General features: G+C 36.2%; 1 protein-coding gene across 2 annotated transcripts in view; it reads right to left on the bottom strand.

Moving 5' to 3' along the window:
- Window positions 1–21,444, bottom strand: part of LOC117415323 (G1/S-specific cyclin-D2) — a 202,542-nt gene that overhangs the window by 30,269 nt on the left and 150,829 nt on the right. The window contains exon 1 of one of the 2 annotated variants that reach the window (XM_034025522.3): window positions 913–1,333. The exons of the other annotated variant lie outside the window; for it this stretch is intronic. Coding sequence (XP_033881413.3) covers window positions 913–1,107 — 195 coding nt within the window. The 5' untranslated portion in view covers window positions 1,108–1,333. Of the gene's footprint in view, window positions 1–912; window positions 1,334–21,444 lie in introns of those variants that run through there. 2 annotated transcript variants of the gene reach the window in all.

Here is a 21,444-nt window from a genome sequence, read left to right as displayed (position 1 = left end):
CGTTTGCTGCCGACTGCGTCACAGCTCAGACAAAATAATTATTTAAAAAAATAATTAAAAATCGTAGGAGCGGAAAATATAAACAAATTTAACACGGAAATAAAGAATAAAGGGTCTACTTTATTCTCCCATCAATTGCAAGTGGATTTTTGCAAACGATTGTCAGAAACCGAACATAATTCCGAAGTGACATTTTGGAAAGAAGCTAGAAAGTCAGAGGTCTGGGGCCCGTATCCCCTTACAGAAATAAATACTTTAGAAAAATTATATAAAATACCTGTCACGTTTTCCGGGCAAACTTTTCTAAGGATTGATATCTATAAAGGGTTGCCTATCAAGTCATGTGTGTTTTAAAAGTTGTTATCAAGGTTTTGCTAGGGAAAAGTCCGTCAGAATAAAACATGACCAGCCCGGATCATTATGAAACCAACATGGCGTTATTCTAGGATGGGTGCACGTATTGAGCTGCATACGTGTGCATGGAAATATTTATTCGAAGAAAAAATATATATTATTCTTGATCAGCTTTGAGGCACCTTTTCCAAAGCCCAAACGACCCCTTTCAGTCCCCAGTACGCATCCTCAGTCTTTGCAAAACTTTCCCTGTAGCTTTCCTCACTCTGTAGAAACACATACAGGCTTGTCAGGGAGGGGTGGGCGGGGGGGGGGGCACTTTAGAACACGCCAAATCAATACCAAAAATGATAATTTAAAAATATATATATATATAAAAAAATAATAATAATAAAAACGTGAAATCCCGGTACATTCTTGTAGAAACGCATACAACAAAACCCCTTTTCGTTCTGAACCTGAACCGGTTCTGATCTGAAGAAAGGAAAGTAATTTTAGAAGCTTGAGCAGGAGGTGTGTGTGATCAGCAAGCAGTAAACCCGGTCTCTTGATACAAACCTCCAGCATCCAAGTCGCAACCATCCTCCTCATAAAAGGCTGAATGTCCTTCTGGACGCATTTGAAATAAGAACACTGTGGTAGAAATCGTTCTTCTATGGTTAACAAATTTAGCAAAACCCGGTCATCATACAGCAGGTTTGGGTCTGGACCGGCTCTCCTGACGGTGTCTACCTCGCAGCAAAACAGCTCCATTATTTTGTTTAAAATTATACTATAATATATCTATATATATATATATTAAAATGAAAAAATATATATACAAAACAAAACAAAAAAAATATTTACTGGAAAGAAAAACTTTAAAGCAACATATAACCGGGACTGCAGGGCTTTCCAGCACACTCCTGCCTCCCTTCAAAACTTTTTCCCCTCTCTCTCTCTCTCTCTCTCTCTCTCTCTTTCTCTCTCTCTCGCGCGCGCGCTCGCTCTCTCTCTTGATTCGAAGCCTATTGAAGGCGAAGCGAGTGACGCAAGCTCGATAGGGCAGATCTCTTATTATGTAGAGCAGCTGGCCAGACGTAACACACACACACACCATGTTTTCTTCTTCTTCAACTACCTATTATTCTTCTTCAAGCCAACAGGGAACCAAACGTGTACAAATAGGGTACATATTAACACCTTGTGAATAACCATCTTAAACTGCCCCCCCCCCCCAAAATAAAAAAATAATAATAAAATAAATAAAAATAGCAATTTAATTTGTTGTGCAGATTAATGTCCACTCTTAGCTGAACAGATCCCAGGGAGACTCGATTCTTAAGACAGTGACATTAGGGCCCTCGTCGGGTAAGTGTGTTTGTGTGCGTGTGCGTGTGGTGGTTGTGTAGGGGTGCTTGAATTAATTAATTGTTTTAAAGGTGCGATGGGGTGGGGTGGGGTGGGGTAGGGTGGGGCGGGGGGTTGTATCTTGAGAATAAAGTTCTCTTCCTGACTGCAGTAACGTTTTGTTCACTCCGCCCCCCCCCCCCCCCCCTTTAGAAAAAAAAAAAACAGAACTATCTTTTATACATAGCTTGTGGTCTGTGAGATAGCTTTCTAGGAAATCTAGCCCCATGGTTGCATATGTAGAGCTTGTATTATAGATAGCACTAAGACTTCCACCAAGCTGCAGTGCAGCAGACACACTGGTCTCTAAATGCAGTAACCTTCCCGAAACTGCCATTCAGCTTTAGCTGTATAAGCCTGGTATCACCGTAATTGTCTGCTTTGCATATGTTATAATCCAACTCATCAATAATGCATGGTACATAATGCATATGTTGTAACCTGCATGGTTCAATCCAATATAGTCGATTTGTTATTTTAAGAGACATCACAATACCGTAAACACCAAGGGCAGTTTAAATTATGTATATCGACGATGCTTCTTGAATTTCAATAATTAAGGTTATCAGATCATATCTTCCCAAAATAGCACGTATACGTTAAGAGCTAATATAAAGCCCTGGTTATCCTGGTTAACACAGGATTGATGCAGCATGGCCATTCACATTATGGGTGCCATTATCCTTAACGCTCGTAAAAAAACAATGTGATGAGTTATGTTTTTTTCTCAGCTTCTCTCGGTTGAAATGCTCACATATGACATGCCTTAAAATACTACAGACTACTTTACACTATGAGTAAAGTAGTAATGGTGGGTTGTATGCAAAGGTGACAAGTCTGGATAGTACCTTTTTGATGATTTCAGTTTTAAACAGCTATAGGCTATCGATTAAAACTTTACATTTATGCTTGTGTGTGCATTTCAGCTCAACTAACTTGTGGAACCATCTCAACGCTTTCATAAACTGCGAACTATCTCTTTAAAAAATGCAGTTTTGGTTTCAAGATTGTACTTCCTCCCCTCGCGGCCGCTATTTTGCATAGCCAATAGTTCTGCTGCGCGCCGCCGCTGCGCGCTGATTGTTACCGGGCAGACTTCTAGCCTGCCTGCAAGCATTCATTTTCTCGCTAGTACTGCAAGCACTTACCCACCCTGACTTTTTATCAATCAGCAGATCAATATATATGATCTGCAGCAGCCTGATAAACATCCCTCCAATAAAATATAGCCACCGTGCCGTTCATCTGAATGAATAAACTGTTGTTCCCTGTTTTGTAAAGAGATACTTAAACATTTACACCTTTTCGCTCTTAATTTCACCAGTAGAATGCTGGTAGTGTTTAGTCAAAACTGTAGACGAACACTTGCAATAGAAACGGCCCGGTATTACCAGTTGCATACACCTGTTTCCTAAAAAAAATTAAAAAAAATAAATAAAACAAAGACAAATACAACTGCAGCTAGGAATATAAATAAATAAATAAATAAATAAATAAATACGTTTGTGGTCTGAAATCTATTTTTTAACCTATTATAAGATAAAACTAACCGCACATACAACTTAAATACCAATATGGCCTATATATTGCAGTTTACAGACATGGGAATTAAAACACAGGCTTTGTTGTATATAACACACAATTTGTGTTCTGTTTTTAATAACACGTAGCCTAAACATATCTGCGCACTAAATGGTGACAATTTTTTTACGAGACTATAAAAAATGTATTCGATGTTGTAAGTCAATAACAAATAAATCAACCTTTTTAAAAACCCTTCAGAAAATGTCATTTTGGTACACGTATGTCCATACATATTTTGCAATGATTTATTTAACACTTGAAAATATAGTATAATGTATGCGAGCTTAAAAATGAGCAACTTATTATTTTTAAAAACAAAAGAAGGCGCTATTTTGCTGTTCATTGTCAGACTAAAAAAAAACCCACAAACATCAAACGAGAAGCCGGAATAAACACAAATACCAGTATTCCCAGACTGGCAAGTTATTGAATGGAAGTCTGTGTGTAGAACTAACCTCATTCGTTTCATTTTCACATTTGCCTCATCGTTTATACGAACTATAGATAGGAAATCACTACTCTAAAAAAAGAGGATACAATAGCCTACAACTACATACTCCCATCTGAATGTATGTCACGTCACTGTAGCGTCGTCAAAAAAAGAAAAGGGATTTTTATTTTCTTTATTATTATTTTTTTAAATAACAAGAAACACCCAAACAATTTCCCTTGTCTGACCGACCACTTCGCAACGTGGTTAAACGTTATGCATGTTATGTATATTTATAGTATTTGTGATTGTTTCATGAGAAAGCAGGACAACAGTGCACGTTTGTGTTCTTTCACCTGTCAAATCTTTACTGTTAATCAAATGTTATACATAAAAACAAAGTTGATAAAAAGACAACTATTAATATGACTGGTTAATCCCTTGTTAGTTTAGAATAGTATAATTCTGATGGTATATTTGAATGTATTTTAAGTGATTGTGTGGATGATGCCCGACGTAGTCCCTGGTCAAAAACATGCTACTATTTCATTGAACTATGCCATGGGCTGCACATTTCTAGTCATTCACGCATTCATACACGTGCCGAAGGCATTGATGTGTTTTTCATATTTAATGACATTTTGAAATTGAGACAACAGATGTTTAACAGTCTAGGTTCAAAGATAAAGTGTGCCATATGTTAAGCAAAGAAAAAAAATTCATCGCATTTTTTTTTTTAAATGGACAATCGGGGTTAAATGACACGAAGTGGAGTTCTAACAATATAGCTGAACAGCTGCTGATGGAATCGAATCAAATAAAAGGTGCATCATTAAGAAGACCACAGTGATACCTTGTTCTGTATACACAATAACATTTCGTTTGATAACTCCTTGTTTTACAAATGGATGTTTGACTATCAGTTTCAATGTAGTGGCTGTAGTTTGTTAATCTGGCAGTGTTTCTGTAACACGAGGTAAGGGCATGTCACACCCAGTTGCTAATTTTTAAAAAAGAAAAACGACACAGCTAAGCAATATAACGACAACCCCTTTTCCCTGTACAGCGGCGGGTCTGAACTGCTCTTTGTATGCAGTCACTTCAAGTTACATGCTGTTTTTTTCGCGGATTTCTTACGTCACCGCACTGTTAAAAAGTGGGCACGGTTTGTATGACAGCTTTTTCAAATGCACTTCCTCGAGGTCTCAAACGAGCAGACGGGGACAGCCCCAAACTTGTACTGTGAGAGAGAATGAGTGCGTGGAAACATCCTAAACAAGTTATGCAACAGACATAACTGTTACATTTTTTTTAAATAGTCTTATTTTCGTTAATGGAAATATATATATATATATATATATATATATATATATATATATATATATATATATATATATATATATATATATATATATATATATATATTAAAGTTTAATAATACGTGCAGCATTCCACGACTGTACTTAAATATCATTTACATATTTACGTCACAGAATTTATAGGGTACACCGGTACTTCAAAAGGTGAACGCTGGATACAGCCATGCTGCATGATGAGTTTGGCTGGCTGTTTCACTGGTAGCTAGCTTTTCAAAAAAATCTGCTGCTTATGGTTTACCTCAAGATTCCATGTGCCTGGTGGGAGAACGCAGTTTTCTTTGCGTCTTTCAGCATACTTTACCGTACTAGATTATACATACTACCTCTCTTGCACGCTCGCAGCCTCTCCAACTTCAGACTTGGCAAGTGTGCTTTTCAAGATCTGTTTAAATATTGAAAGTGTGCTAAAAATGCAGTTGAACAGTAGAGGCACGTGAGGTCCCTTTGTGGTTACACTATGAGTGAGCTCCTGTTTATTGCACTCCACACATTCCACATTATCGAGGCTGTACATTCTGTGAATCTGTTTCCTAGAAATGCGTTCAGTACACGTTCACATCATATTCTTCAAACTTAAATCGCAGCTCTACAGAATATGTCCAGAAATGATCATGGTATAAGTACATTTATACAAAATATTTTTTTAATTTACAATTTTACTATCACTAGGCAGTGTATGGATAAATCAATGCATCGATATTGACGTTCTGTACTTTATATATTTGAAGTCCCAAAAGTAGTTTTTACCAAAACAGAAATCATTTTTAAATGAACTAAGCAACTTATTATTATTATTATTATTATTATTATTATTATTATTATTATTATTATTATTAACTTTAGTTGTGGAAAACAGTGAACATACATTCTCTGTAAACCTTTGCATTAAGTTTGTAATAATAATAAACATTTAAAAAAATAGTTTAATAAAGAAAACATCAAAAATATTTTTAAAAAAAATAGTAACATAATGCATTTAATACCATTAACCCTGCAATTGTATGCCAATTGTAAACATACTGTAAACAAGTGTAAACTGATCTTGCATAATCTAAAAGTTCTTGTTGAAATATCTGATTTAACATACTTTATCAGAGAATGGGAGCTCTTGCACATGCATGGTTATGTTTTCTTAATGTTTTACATCTAGATATTTTCTTGTGTTAAATTAATAGACAAAGTACTAACTCATGTATCTCATAAATGCTGTATGTTGAATCCAAGTCATTTGACATTATTGTTTTTAATTGCAAAATGCTGGTTTAAAATAAATATAAATGAATAGTTTATAGTAGTTTTAAACAATCAGAATCCCATTCTTTTAATGTTATATGTATGACAACCATCTTGTGAACTAATAATAAACAAGAGGTTTGGGAACTTGCTGTCAAAAATAGGGTACAAAAGACAAATCTATAAAGATTATACTACAAAAAAGATCACAAAAACTTCAGTTCCTGCTCAGAGAAATACAGACCTGCCAGAGCGTACTGTTCAGTGTTCCGTGTATTCAGTTTACCATTTTTGGGAAGCCAACGCCATCATGCTTGGAATTGCTATTCAAGGATACAGTTGTTGATTTACAAATAAAATAAAGAATGCTTGGCTGTTCCCAGGTATATTTCAAGTACATGTCAAACCCTGTTAGAGAAAATGTGTTTTTTCAGCGGGGCAAACCTGACTATCAATAAAACACATATACTGCTTGTAGATTACATTACACATGAAGGATTGTTAAAACATGATTTTTTTGGGGTTCTTTGTTCTAACTTTAGATTAATCAATGACTACCTTTTCAAATTACCATCCACTGGGCAGCAAAACCTTTTTACATTAGTTACAATATAAAATACAATATATAAAATTGTTATTGTACTGTTTGTAAAAGCATTTGAAATACTATATCATTACTTTTAAGGTTAGTATAAAGGGTTGTTTACTAAGATCCACTCATCACATTGATATCCTGACAGCAACTGGTTAAAACAAAATAATAAATAATGACTTACACAACAAAGGCTATAACCAATGATGTGGTGAGTTTGCATTTAGCAGGATTTTGAAAAACAACTGGAAAGGTTTGGTTGATCTAACACTGTAAAACAAATATGCATGGAAAGTAATTACCCCAAAAAAGAAATAAATACTAGTTTTATTACATTTTATTAAAAAATAAGCATTTCTTCGGGCTGTTTCTTAAAATAACATTGGCTGCCCATAGAGATCACTTTCATTCTAGCTTCCCCAATTGCACTCCAAAAATAATGATTGAATGATCCATCATCCCAAGCATTGCAATTATGGCTTTTAGAAAGCTAGTTTATTCCTTATAATCTGACTTTTTGTTCCAGCATTTGTGAAGTCAAATAATAGATAACTTTTATTTACAACCCCCACTCCACATAACTAAGAACAAGAAGAAAAATATGTTTTTAAACCTAAAATTGTACTTGGGGGGGGGGGGGGGGAGGGGGGGGGGGGAATGAAAAGAAACACTGAAACAAAGTATTTAATCAAGCAAAAGAGATGATTCAGATGGTTACTCAATAAAAATAGAAAGCAATTGGAGCAGTTTGATTATATAAATATTACAGTCAATAGTTAACTTATATAGGCATTTGAAAAAAAAAAGCTTAAAATGATATAATTTACATTTTCAGAATATTTAATTTCTTATGTATGTAGATTTCTTTCTCTATTGTTCTTTCAGCTTAGCTCACCATTTCCCAAGCTTACTAACTATTCCAGTGAAAATGTCCTTTTTCAACAATTTGGTCTGCTTCTCAAAAGACTTCTAAAAACTCTTGCTAAAGTGAGTTGGTTTTGCACAGGTATTTTCCATTTACTACCTCAAAGTTGCAGGAGAGGCAGAGATTTATTACGCACCCCTAGTGATCATAAAACAACAACTACTACTACTACTACTACTACTACTACTACTACTAATAATAATAATAACAATACTGTTTTTGAAGAATTGGATGCATTAGCATACCAGTGCGATACTTAACTTCCCTGAAACTCGTCAATCACACAAGCGCCTTCAACCACCCAGGAACTACACAACTACACAAGCGCCTTCAACCACCCAGGAACTACACAAGCGCCTTCAACCACCCAGGAACTACACAAGCGCCTTCAACCACCCAGGAACTGAGGTAACTTTATAACTACTGCACACCCTGAAGTGTGCTGTTGGACAATTAAAAAATCACAACGCTCTCTGATTATCAAATTAAACACACACACACACACACACACACACACACACACACACACACACACACACACACACAATACAGTGTAGCTCTTACAGGTCTTAAAGGTATTAATCAAATTAGTCTCAATCTCTTACTTTTAGTCTCAGATTGATGATGCAACTAGAAGCATCGTGTAATGAAAATCAGAATGTAATGAAAAACTGAAAAAAAAAACAAGAATTGGCAACCAGCTAACATGAATGACACGTAGGTGAGAGAACTGTTTAATTTTGTACACCCTATTTATTCTACTTTTAAGTTGTGGGTACAGTATACCTTTTAAAATAACACCTCTCTTTATAAGGTTTAAGCAGTCAGTCAATAAGAAACACCCACATGAAGTCTGGCATTAACAGAGGTAGCAACACCCTGATCCCAATGATACAATACAAGCAATAGGTTTCACACTGATCCTGGAACAAACATTTATATATATATAAAACAATGCCTTGCTTCATCAAATAAGATAACTAAAGACTCTCGATGTAGTGGTGCGGAATATTCTGTCTTAAACCACTGCTCAGATGTTAAAAAACTCCCTCAGACATTCTTTATACAAAGATATCCTCCCAAATTCTTTAACCCAAACGCCTATCACAGTCACTAAAAAAGACAAAGAAATAAGGAAAGGAAAGACATGAAAAAGGTACATACCAAGAATAGTAGGATTCAAATGCACTTTTCTTTTAAAAAGAGCAAGAAAATGAAAATACAAGGAAAAAACAACACTTGCTGATGTAAATCTCAGTGTCACATTTACGAGAAACAAGAACAACAAGATATTTACTCTGGTTTTGACTGCCTGTTTCTCTTAATCTATCACAGATCTCAAAATGTGCATTATATATATATATATATATATATATATATATATATATATATATATATATATATATATATATATGGCACTAGTCTGTAGATATCTTCAGAAACATAAGAATAACCAAATTCCAACATTTGGAAAAAATGGCAATACTCTAGATTGCCCATAAAGTTTGGTCCTGTGTTTCATAGGTCCTTATGTATATAGTCACAATAGTTTATCTTTATCCATTCCGACTTTTTTAACTCGACATGCTGTAACATTTACACTGAGATCTAAGTGGAAATATGTATACAATTGTGTCCATATTTATAAATCTGTGTCTTATTTTCACTTTTATAGTCAAGTTTACGAGAGTAAACTTTGTTTTACTATAACTTTGCTGCACTTCCTAATGGTTTACAATTGTTTTAACTATGCTTTACAATACTTATCTATGCTTGACTACACCATGGGATTCTGGAATACATGTATTGAGTCTCTTCATATGTACAGAAGCTTCTCAGGCAAATTGTGAGGCAATCTGTCACAGTGTTGTAAAAGCCCTAATTACAATCACTCAAACTACACCAGAATGCAAATTAAGCGATGTCTTCTGTTGTTTGCTCACCTTTTGCAAACTCAAAATGCTTTACAGGTTCTGCCAGCATAAAACTGTCCAATGCATTTGTCACAACACTCATACATTATTGAGGCAAGCACCATCTTCTTGTGTTAGCTCAGAAGCAAAGTATTTCACCATGAATGGCTGATACTTATTACATATCTTAGTTAGCCTTTCTCACACTGAGCATTTTTTCTGTCAAGCCGCTCAGCTGCTGCTGTGTCTTCATCTCTCTTCCGTCAGATTTCTCCTTGTTCATACTGATAGCTTTTGAGTTTCTCTATCATACAACAGCTGCTAGCTGATACCAGAAAGAGTCCCGTTTTAACATTTGCAACCCACAAGCAAGATTGTGAACGAAGGCATTGTTAAAGCAAGGTCTTTTGGGTTATGTTGTGCCCCTCAAAACATCGTATAACAGATGCCCTATGACTTTGGTATGTCCCTGGAAAATAAATTGTTGAGATATAAAAGAAAGTATTAGCAACATTTTTTATTTTGTATTATTATTTTAGACAGAAGAATGGCTTTGCTGGTAAACGTTAAGCGTTTGCTACTGTGAAACAAAAAACAAATACCCATAAACCTAGAAGCCCTCGAACTGTGAAAGCAACAAATTACACATTCCTGTCGGGGCACACACACTCAGCAAGTCCAGCGTTTTGATTTGTACTCTTAATTTTACAGAAGGAAGGCTTACTGTGTTCCAGCCTGTTCACTGCATTCCCTTTAGAAGAGGTTCTCATTTTGGCATCTATTTTAAACGTCTATTTTAAACTAAATAACCTTGCGGGTCATTCAAAGGTATTGGTTCAGCAAAGGTATCTGTCAGCAAAAGTGTGTGCTGTCGGACTACAAGACTCCACAGGCTTTAAGTAAACTTTTTTTATAGCCTAGAAACTTGTGAATGATTCACATACACAAGCTTTTAAATAATATTTTAAACTGCTTATTTGTTGTGTTACAACCTGAAATCTTGATGCATTTAAAGGGATATTTTTCCTTTTATTTACACAACCTACTCAACACTTTCAATGTGTGAAAAAATGGGGGTGTGAAAAAACAAATCAATTAAAAATAAAAACCTGAAAAGTCTTCATTAGATAAGTATTCACTCCCTTTACTATGACACTCCTAAATAAGCTCAGGTGCAACCAAATGCCTTCAGAATTCACACAATAAGTTAAATGGAGTCCATCTGTGTGCAATGAAAGTGGTTCACATGATTTCAGATTAAATACACCTGTCTCTGTAAGGTCCCACAGTTGGGTAGTGCATTCAAAGCAAAGATACTACCATGAAGACCAAGGAGCTTTCAAAACAACTCCAGGATAAAGTTGTGGAAAGGCACAGATCAGGGGAGGGGTATAAAAAGATTTCAAAGGCATTGAATATCCCTTGGAGCACAGTCAAGTCGATCATTAAGAAGTGGAAGGTATACGGCACCACCCAGAATCTGCTTAGAGCAGGCTGTCCTCCCAAACTGAACAGCCGGGTAAGAATGGCTTTGGTCAGAGAAGCCTGCAAGAAGCCAATGACAACTCTGAAAGACCTACAGCGTTCCATGGCTGAGATGGAAGAAATTGTCCATGTGTCAACAATAGCTCAGGTACTCCACAAATCTGGTCTGTATGGAAGAGTGGCAAGAAGGAAGCCATTTCTGAAAAAAGCCCATGTAAAATCATGCTTGGAATTTGCAAAAAGGCATGTGGGAGACTCTGAAAAGATGTGGCAAAAGATTCTGTGGTCTGATGAAACAAAAATTTAACTATTTGGCCCAAATGCAAAGCGTTATGTCTGGCGCAAACCCAACACAGCACATCACCCAGGTAACACCATCCCTACTGTGAAGCATGGTGGTGGCAGCATCATGCTATGGGGATGCTTTTCATCAGTAGAGACTGGGAATCTTGTCAGGGTAGAGGGCATAATGGTCGGAGCTAAATACAGGCAAATCCTTGAGGAAAGACTGGGACGGAGATTCACCTTTCAGCAGGACAATGACCCCAAGCACACAGTCAAAGCGACACTGGAGTGGCTTAAAAACAAGAAAGTCCTAGAGTGGCCCAGTCAAAGCCCGGACTTGAATCTGATTGTGAATCTGTGGCAAGACATGAAGATTGCTGTCCACCAACGATCCCCATCCAACTTGACAGAGCCTGAACAATTTTGCCAAGAAGAATGGGTGAATATTGCACGATCCAGATGTGCAAACCTGGTAGAGGCTTACCCCAAAAAACTCACAGCTGTAATTGCTGCCAAAGGTGGTTCTACCAAGTATTGACTCAGGAGGGTGAATATTTATCTAACCAAGACATTTCAGTTTTTCTATTTTTCATGAACTGTTGTTACGATAAAAATGCTCTTGCCTCTTTAAAGCGTTGAGTAGGTTGTGTAAGTCAAAGGAAAATAAATCCCACAAACTGTGAAAACGTCCAAGGAGGGTGAATACTTACTATAGGCACTGTAAACACTTGTTCATTGTTTGAAATGGTTTTATGCATACATGTGAATTATTATTATAAATGTAATAATTGGGGAATATAAACAAGCAACAGAACAGGTTTATATATAAATACAGCACATAATAGCAAATGGGAGGTTATATAATTAGTGCACACACACATATAATACTGAAAACAGTTTATTTTAAATTAATCTCTTACATAAAAATTAAGAACAAAGGTGGGGAACCTTAATCCCCTGGAGGCATCGTTCCAATTATTCCATTGTTCCACTCACCCTCTGTTACCCTCAGACAGTAAGACTATATGTAAAGTGTGTAAATACATAGACAAAAGTAGAAATATAATTAAACATAAGAACACCACATATCCACTAAAAACTAATACCTACTGTAAAAATAGCAATGTTGTTTATGGAATAACCTGTGAAAAATGTGATGAAATCAAATATGTTGGAGAGACTGGAACTACTTTATATAAAAGAATTCAGAACAACCTTTCATTAATTAGAAATAAAAAAATGAATGAACCAATAGTACAGCACTTCACCAGTCAGGGACATGACATAAATGATGTAAAGTTTGTAGTATTAGAACAACTCAAATTAGACAATGCGACATATAGAAGAATAAAAGAAAGTAAATGGATAAATAGACTGAACAAGATTATGCCGGCGGGACTCAACAGAAAAGAATGAACTAATTGTCTTCAATAAATATATAACATTTAAATAAATAAACAAAATTCATTCAAAAGTTGTGCATGCTGATGCGCTGGGGAGACCAAATCTAGACTGATCCTCAGAGCCAGCATTGCATGATATAATAAAAATATAAGTTTATATAAAGTAGTGTTAATTAGAATTAATACAGATTCAAAGATAGAAGTAAAAATGATGTCACAATATATAGAACACCATTACATCATGTAAGAATAAATCATGGATTTGAATGTAAACAATAACAAGTAGCTGTCATGCCGTCAAAAACCTATAAATACCTCCAATGTTTTGATTCAAACACAGGCTCCCTTGAGAAAGATATGTACAACATATTGAAACGTTGGGCAGCTGGCTCTTTGAGCTAAAATATATATATATATATATATATATATATATATATATAATACAAAAACCCTTTACATATATACACTATATTCTCTATGCCTATTTATGTTGTTCCAGCTGTATGTCTTTTAAGTACAGTCTGGTTTTATTGACAAGGCCAAAAAGCAAGGACACATTCCACAATTGTACAACACAGATAGCACCACATTAAACTAATGCATATACCACAAAAGCGATCACCAAAAGAGCTGTTCATATGCTTCAGTAGCTGTGAATTAGCTGAACAACGTTGACCCTTATGTCCTTCTGTCTCCGTCTGCCATGGTGAACACAATAAACAGTTTCAATTTTCACAACAAATATAGTGATTCATTTATAGCTCTTTCTCTGTCAGAATTCAAACAGTGTAAGCTTACTGAATGCTTTCTTTTTGGAGGTACTGTATTTTGGAGTTTTCATTTTATGATAAAAAATAATTATGACATATGATTAGGGCTGTGCAGACATTCACATTTTAATTCCCTTTAACATGATTTTTGTCAGCAAGAATAAAATGAAGCCAAAACACGGCTATTAAAATGTTTTAATTTCAAAACAAGAAAAGCTGCATTTACCTCACCTATATAACTGAGTAGCAATCAATGGCAATGAACATTCATACTCAGTGATTCAAAATCCAATTCAAAGTGAATTTTCCTTTCAGCCGGGTGCTGACATCTTTAGAGCATAAACTGACACAAAACATGTCGCACAACTTGCAAATCCCACTGATTTTTCATGTATACCTAACATTTTCTTAGACCTCCCTTCACAAATATACTAAAAAAATACAAAAATAAATAAAGAATAACTTCATGAATATTTATAGAGTCCTGTAGTTATTCCACAAATAAAGCTGGATGAATAACCGATAAGGGTTGCTTACTGCCATGTACTTGAGTGAAGCAAACAAACAGTACATGTATGTGTTATCATAGAAAGCTCTCTCAAGCTCTCTCTCTCTCTCTCTCTCTCTCTCTCTCTGTAATGCATACGTTTTTGAAAACTTACTTCTTCAACAATTGTTAAAATATCAGCTCAGGCTTGGCAAAAAAGGTGTCCCCTGAGATATAGTTTCTAAATGTATCTGTCTGTGTCTAACACAGCGATTGCAATTCAAATTCCCCTTGTAATTCTTACAACATCCTGCATGAATTTGTTGGACAACCAACTCTTGAAAAGGTTAAAATATTATGATCCTTTTGGGAAACTTAAGTGTGAAAAATGTATTTACGTATCTCAACAACTTTGAAGTAATTTGTATCTTAACACTAGCACTGAAAAAGCTTAAGGCCGTGTTAATGTGTCGTTTGCTATCTAAAATTCCGAGGGGCACAAAGGTAGGTAGGAGAAGCTTAAAGGCCTGGGAATTGCTGAACAATGTGAAATTACCTTGATCCAAGGATTCCTGCAACATACCTGCAAAATAAACCCATGGCTTGGCTAAGGTTTAGTTGTTTTTATTTACTGAGTTTTTTTTTGTTAATGTATGGGCACTACTTTAAAATGATTATTTCTTGGAATACTATCTGCTTTGCAGCCAGTAGCAATCTCACCAAAAATGTTTCATTAAAAACTATTGTTTTAAATTTGCAAACGTGTTCTGTTCTAGTTTGGTATAGACTACTCTTCTTTACCCTAAAATGGGGGAAAAAAACAATTATCTGTAGGTTTCCAGTCCAAACAACCACAAACAATTCTGCCAGTTTTTTTATATTTATGAAAACGCATGAATAGGTGAACAAAATACTGCAGTTTATGCTTGATTGTACTTCTGGAATTTATCATTATGATCTGCTTGATTTTATAGCCTTGAAGGGCATATTCATAAATATCACGAGTTAAGAAAATGATATAGTGGTCTTGCGAGTCGTTTTGTCCGGGCCAATCTAGTTTCACCAAGGGCTTCTGTGCGAATCCCAAAGTAACCACGTTTTTTTGGCACTCACCTGCGTCCAATCGGGCGGATCTAGATTGACCCACTGAATTTCGGGACTAGCCCAGGCAAGTCTAGTTTCGACCAACGCTTCAAAATCGATGCTGGGCGAATCTAGTTTTGCCTATGCCAATTATTTGGGCGAGTCCAGTTTTTCTACACTCTCCCCTGCCAGCTTCCAAGTGCGTGCCGGGGTACCTGCCTCGCCTCCACTTCTGACAACAATGTAACAACCGTGTGCTGGGTTTCCAGCGGCGGTGCAAAAAGGCAGGACACCAGGGCTGGTTGTTCAAACCGGCATACTGTACGTCAGCCGAATACCTCACCAAGAAAGTCCATACAGGCTTGTTTTACTTCCCTGTTACTCTCCGTTCCAAACATTCAAACATTACAATTATGTTCCCACTCCTGCACGAACAAAACCACAAACAAAGGACAGACAAACAGACATAAACCCCCAGGATGGCCATCCAGTTTAAAAGCAATGTGGCTATTTATATGCAGGTGCGTAAAACTATCAATAATTCAATTAGTTGGTACCCAATAAGGCATTACAAGGGGTCTGAGTGGAGAAGCTACTAGAAAGACTGCTAAACTAAATCTATAGATTTGACCTATTTATATATATATATATATATATATATATATATATATATATATATATATATATATATATATATATATATATATAGGGTGTCATTATGGTTTGCGTAGAAAGTGAAATTTAAAAAGTTTCTAGTGCCCCGTGATGAGAGGAAGCGGTATGACTGTTTTATGTCATCTTTTCCAAAATATACTTTAATTTAGCTCAATTAACTACCATTTTATCTGTAATATCTGTACCTTACAAGTGACTGGATTTTCCAGATCCCAATTAAGAAAATGCTATCGTAAATTATTATTCATTAATATACCAGTATAAGGGTCATGCAACATGAACATAAATGTCATTTAGCAATAAAAGAAAAATAAGATACCAGTGTTATTACTGAAAGTGTGATCATAGCTTCATTGTTTGGACCTCACTAAATTAAGTAAGTCTTCTATATTATTACAGCACAATGGAAAATATCATTTTCTATTTGACATTTTTCCACATTATAAATAACAGAAGTTCACACAAACCTTTAGGACCTCTTTCCAACACCTTTGCATTTATTGCTCAACACATGTAAATGTATCTGATTAATAGTTTGTAAAGTGGAAGCCAAGCCTACTTCAAGTCACAGACATTTCCTACATGTATAAAAGGGTTAATTATTCTTGTTCCCATGATGGTTCACCAATTCATTATGTGAACTGAATATGAAGCCAACATTGTTCAACAGTTCAAGGGTTGATTTTCCATTCTAGTTGCCTGCCATAGACATATGTAATTTAGACTACATCAACCAAAGTGTCACCGGCACCATCTATGTCTGATGTAATCTAAAATGGAAACATAGCTCATGAATAAATATGAAAGAACCACATTATAAAAAAAAAAAAAAAAAACCCACAGTATTTGAATAACTGCAATAAGAACTACTCGGTAGAAAGACAATACAAAAAGAAAATGAAATGAAATTTGATGCTACTTACATGATCATTATATTTTTGAATTTAATAAGAACCACTACTACCAATGTTTCCTCTTCCTGTATAACTTGTTCAAGAGATTATAGGGGGAATAAAATATGTGCCATGTAATTTGGAAAGATGTGACAAAGGTGTATCAGAAAAAATTACTAACTAGGGAGAAAATCACAATTAAACATTATTTGGAATTGATAACTGAATTATTCTAATCTGACCCTTATAGTTACAACACATATAAGCGTATTTTTGTAAACTTGTATACATTTACATAGTATCTTCTGCCTGGATTAGTTTTAATAAAGCAAAATGTTCCCAGCAGTTGGTGATGCCCTTTCAGCACAAAGATATGTCCACATTTGGTGGAAATGGTTGAGCTAAGGCCTTGTCAGCTGAAGGCAAAACAAAATCCCACTTGATTTAAAATACTTGTTGACTTGTGCTACAGCATACTGAATGTCAGATGATAAGAAAAGCCATATTAACAGCTTCAATATCATCACTGGCTGATAAGTGCTCCCCCGATAACATTGCACTCTGATGTAAGAGTTTTCATGGAATTATATAGCGACAGATTCCGTGAGGTTTTCTAAGAAGTCTTTGCTGAGACTTCCGACCGATACCATTTCACCTCAAAAGACAAAATTTCACTTTCACTTTAATTTAATTTCACTTTTTACCTGTCAAATTTTGCAAACATACTCACTAAAAAAATAAATAAATAAAAGATAAAAACAAGTAGGAATCTAACTTGCAATAAAACCTGATAATTAATAAAATAACAAACACTGCATCATGCATGGTAAAGATCAATTAAAAAAGGTAAATATGCAGCTTCAATATGCACAGTTCAAATGTCATTTTTATTTGTATCTTTGCTTTCTCTTTCATCATGTTTACAATCATTCCAGTCTGAGTGCTTCTCAGTTCTGTTGCTTCTGTATTGAATATTAATAATTAATTATCAGAATCTAACCGGCATTATCGGAGTCCGTAGAATACGAATTGCGTCTCCTTTTGATTACTTCCTGATTACAAACAAATCACATGATGCGCTGACCTCTCAACTCTGATAGACCCACATGCTTCACAATGTAAGGGGTAGAATGATGGAATAGTTTGCAAGTAAAACGGGGTAAAACAATATGGCAGTGAAAGGGTTATTTTTTACTGGATAAAACATAAGGCGGCTGTGTGGTCCAGTGGTTAAAGAAAGGGGCTTGTAACCAGGAGGTTAAATCCCTGGTTCAAATCCCACCTCAGCCACTGACTCATTATGTGACCCTGAGCAAGTCACTTAACCTCCTTGTGCTCCGTCTTTCAGGTGAGATGTAATTGTAAGTGACTCTGCAGCTGATGCATAGTTCACACACCCTAGTCTCTGTAAGTCGCCTTGGATAAAGGCGTCTGCTAAATAAACAAATAATAATAACATATGGCAGCCATTTTAGGTCAGAGGTGAGACCAACTGTCACCAACACATTTTGCATGCAGGTTTACATAACTACCTCAAATGGTTTATGGGATATGAAAAGTGTTTTATGTAGAAGGAAATTCATCTTTTAACTGTATGTTTTGTGGCCAGCACTAGCCTTTCCATTCAATGTGATATGCCTAGATGCCAGCTCAGTACAGTGGCATCCTCTAGGCAGAATCCTGACCCCTCTGGTTGAACAGGGTAATTACATATCTGTGATCTTTGCATTATTACAAGCTGTAGCATATATGCTGGTTTGCATGACACGTGACTCTCCAAAGTCACTCTGAATCTTTGGCGTCAGCGAGTGGTTGTGGCTTTGAGCTCGATGTTGAAACTCCTTGAGCCTCGTTGGACGTGCACATGTGTTTGTTCTTGAGGATGAGCTTTGATTAAGTGGGGGGAGAATGTAATGGATCCTCTCCTAGCAGCCGATGAGTTGGTAATACTGACATCCGTGTAAGACACATACTTGCCTCCTGACTGCAGAACTTGCTCTTTAGTTTAATGGTCATGTTCATCTTTGAACCAGATGCTTCGCGGGTCACGTCCAGCCCTTGCCTTTCCATTCAATTCAATGGGCTGAGATGACAATTCATTACAACGCGCACTTGCCTATCACAGCTTCACTTCCATAGGTTCAGGTACAGCATAAGACAAAGTAAAAGCTATAGTGTTACAAAATATTATTCAGAAAAAAAGGAATCTAAAAGGAACAATCATGTGTTAAAAAAAAAAACATTCATGGCTGCTGTATTAAAACAAGCCATGTTTTTAACAAAGGAAACAGTCATGAACTTATTTTGAGTGTGTTGCTTTTTATTTTTTTAATTACTGTACTTTTTTGACCAGTAACAACTTACCCCCACCCCACGTGCAGGTCATCCAAGGGCAGAAGGAATTACCATAACAGGCTTTGTTAAGGTGTGACTTGTATTTCTCATCAGAATTGTGTGGTGGTTACATTTCCTTTTAAGCAGAACAGTTTTTTTTTTACACCATAAAATATACTTCCTTTGAAAAACAGAAGTTTTGTTGCAAAATAAAAAAAAAAAAAAATGAAAGACAAAATAAAAACATTAAATAAAAAAAAGAAATGTGGTGTTGCAGAAAGATAATTAATAAAAGCCAAACCCGTTACAATGTGGTAATGTGACTGCACAGGTGCACCTCTTGAAGTGCAAGCTCTATTGTTCTTTGTTAACGCCTCTGCTGGGTTTTGTATTGCTTATGAAGGCACAGCTCAGTAATGCTAGAACAAGAAAAGGGATGGTAATGCCACTTTCAGTCTTGACACCAATCAACCTCAATGGCAATGCCCATGAAGTAACTTCTGCAGCGGTCCCAAATGTCCCTTTAACTCTGTACCCTTCTGGTGTTTTCCACCATGAGTGATTACTGACCCAATTATTCTTAAATACAATAAAAATACAGTGGAACATTCATTTAAAAGTGTTCTCCTGTTGCCCTATATGCAGAGAGTAGCTTCTCAAGCATTCTGTGAGCATTCAGGGATCAGCTTGAGGATATATATATATCCCAGAAGTAGGATATATATATATATATATATATATATATATATATATATATATATATATATATATATATATATATATATATACAGTGCCTTGCGAAAGTATTCGGCCCCCTTGAACTTTGCGACCTTTTGCCACAATTCAGGCTTCAAACAAAGATATGAAACTGTAATTTTTTGTGAAGAATCAACAACAAGTGGGACACAATCATGAAGTGGAACGAAATTTATTGGATATTTCAAACTTTTTTAACAAATAAAAAACTGAAAAATTGGGCGTGCAAAATTATTCAGCCCCCTTAAGTTAATACTTTGTAGCGCCACCTTTTGCTGCGATTACAGCTGTAAGTCGCTTGGGGTATGTCTCTATCAGTTTTGCACATCGAGAGACTGACATTTTTGCCCATTCCTCCTTGCAAAACAGCTCGAGCTCAGTGAGGTTGGATGGAGAGCATTTGTGAACAGCAGTTTTCAGTTCTTTCCACAGATTCTCGATTGGATTCAGGTCTGGACTTTGACTTGGCCATTCTAACACCTGGATATGTTTATTTGTGAACCATTCCATTGTAGATTTTGTTTTATGTTTTGGATCATTGTCTTGTTGGAAGACAAATCTCCGTCCCAGTCTCAGGTCTTTTGCAGACTCCATCAGGTTTTCTTCCAGAATGGTCCTGTATTTGGCTCCATCAATCTTCCCATCAATTTTAACCATCTTCCCTGTCCCTGCTGAAGAAAAGCAGGCCCAAACCATGATGCTGCCACCACCATGTTTGACAGTGGGGATGGTGTGTTCAGGGTGATGAGCTGTGTTGCTTTTACGCCAAACATAACGTTTTGCATTGTTGCCAAAAAGTTCGATTTTGGTTTCATCTGACCAGAGCACCTTCTTCCACATGTTTGGTGTGTCTCCCAGGTGGCTTGTGGCAAACTGTAAACGACACTTTTTATGGATATCTTTAAGAAATGGCTTTCTTCTTGCCACTCTTCCATAAAGGCCAGATTTGTGCAGTATACGACTGATTGTTGTCCTATGGACAGAGTCTCCCACCTCAGCTGTAGATCTCTGCAGTTCATCCAGAGTGATCATGGGCCTCTTGGCTGCATCTCTGATCAGTCTTCTCCTTGTATGAGCTGAAAGTTTAGAGGGACGGCCAGGTCTTGGTAGATTTGCAGTGGTCTGATACTCCTTCCATTTCAATATTATCGCTTGTGCTCCTTGGGATGTTTAAAGCTTGGGAAATCTTTTTGTATCCAAATCCGGCTTTAAACTTCTCCACAACAGTATCTCGGACCTGCCTGGTGTGTTCCTTGTTCTTCATGATGCTCTCTGTGCTTTAAACGGACCTCTGAGACTATCACAGTGCAGGTGCATTTATACGGAGACTTGATTACACACAGGTGGATTCTATTTATCATCATTAGTCATTTAGGTCAACATTGGATCATTCAGAGATCCTCACTGAACTTCTGGAGAGAGTTTGCTGCACTGAAAGTAAAGGGGCTGAATAATTTTGCACGCCCAATTTTTC

Source organism: Acipenser ruthenus, chromosome 7 (assembly GCF_902713425.1).
Source record: "Acipenser ruthenus chromosome 7, fAciRut3.2 maternal haplotype, whole genome shotgun sequence".
Taxonomy (NCBI): domain Eukaryota; kingdom Metazoa; phylum Chordata; class Actinopteri; order Acipenseriformes; family Acipenseridae; genus Acipenser; species Acipenser ruthenus.
Note: the sequence above shows the minus strand (reverse complement) of the source record. Positions and strands in the feature narration are given on the sequence as shown.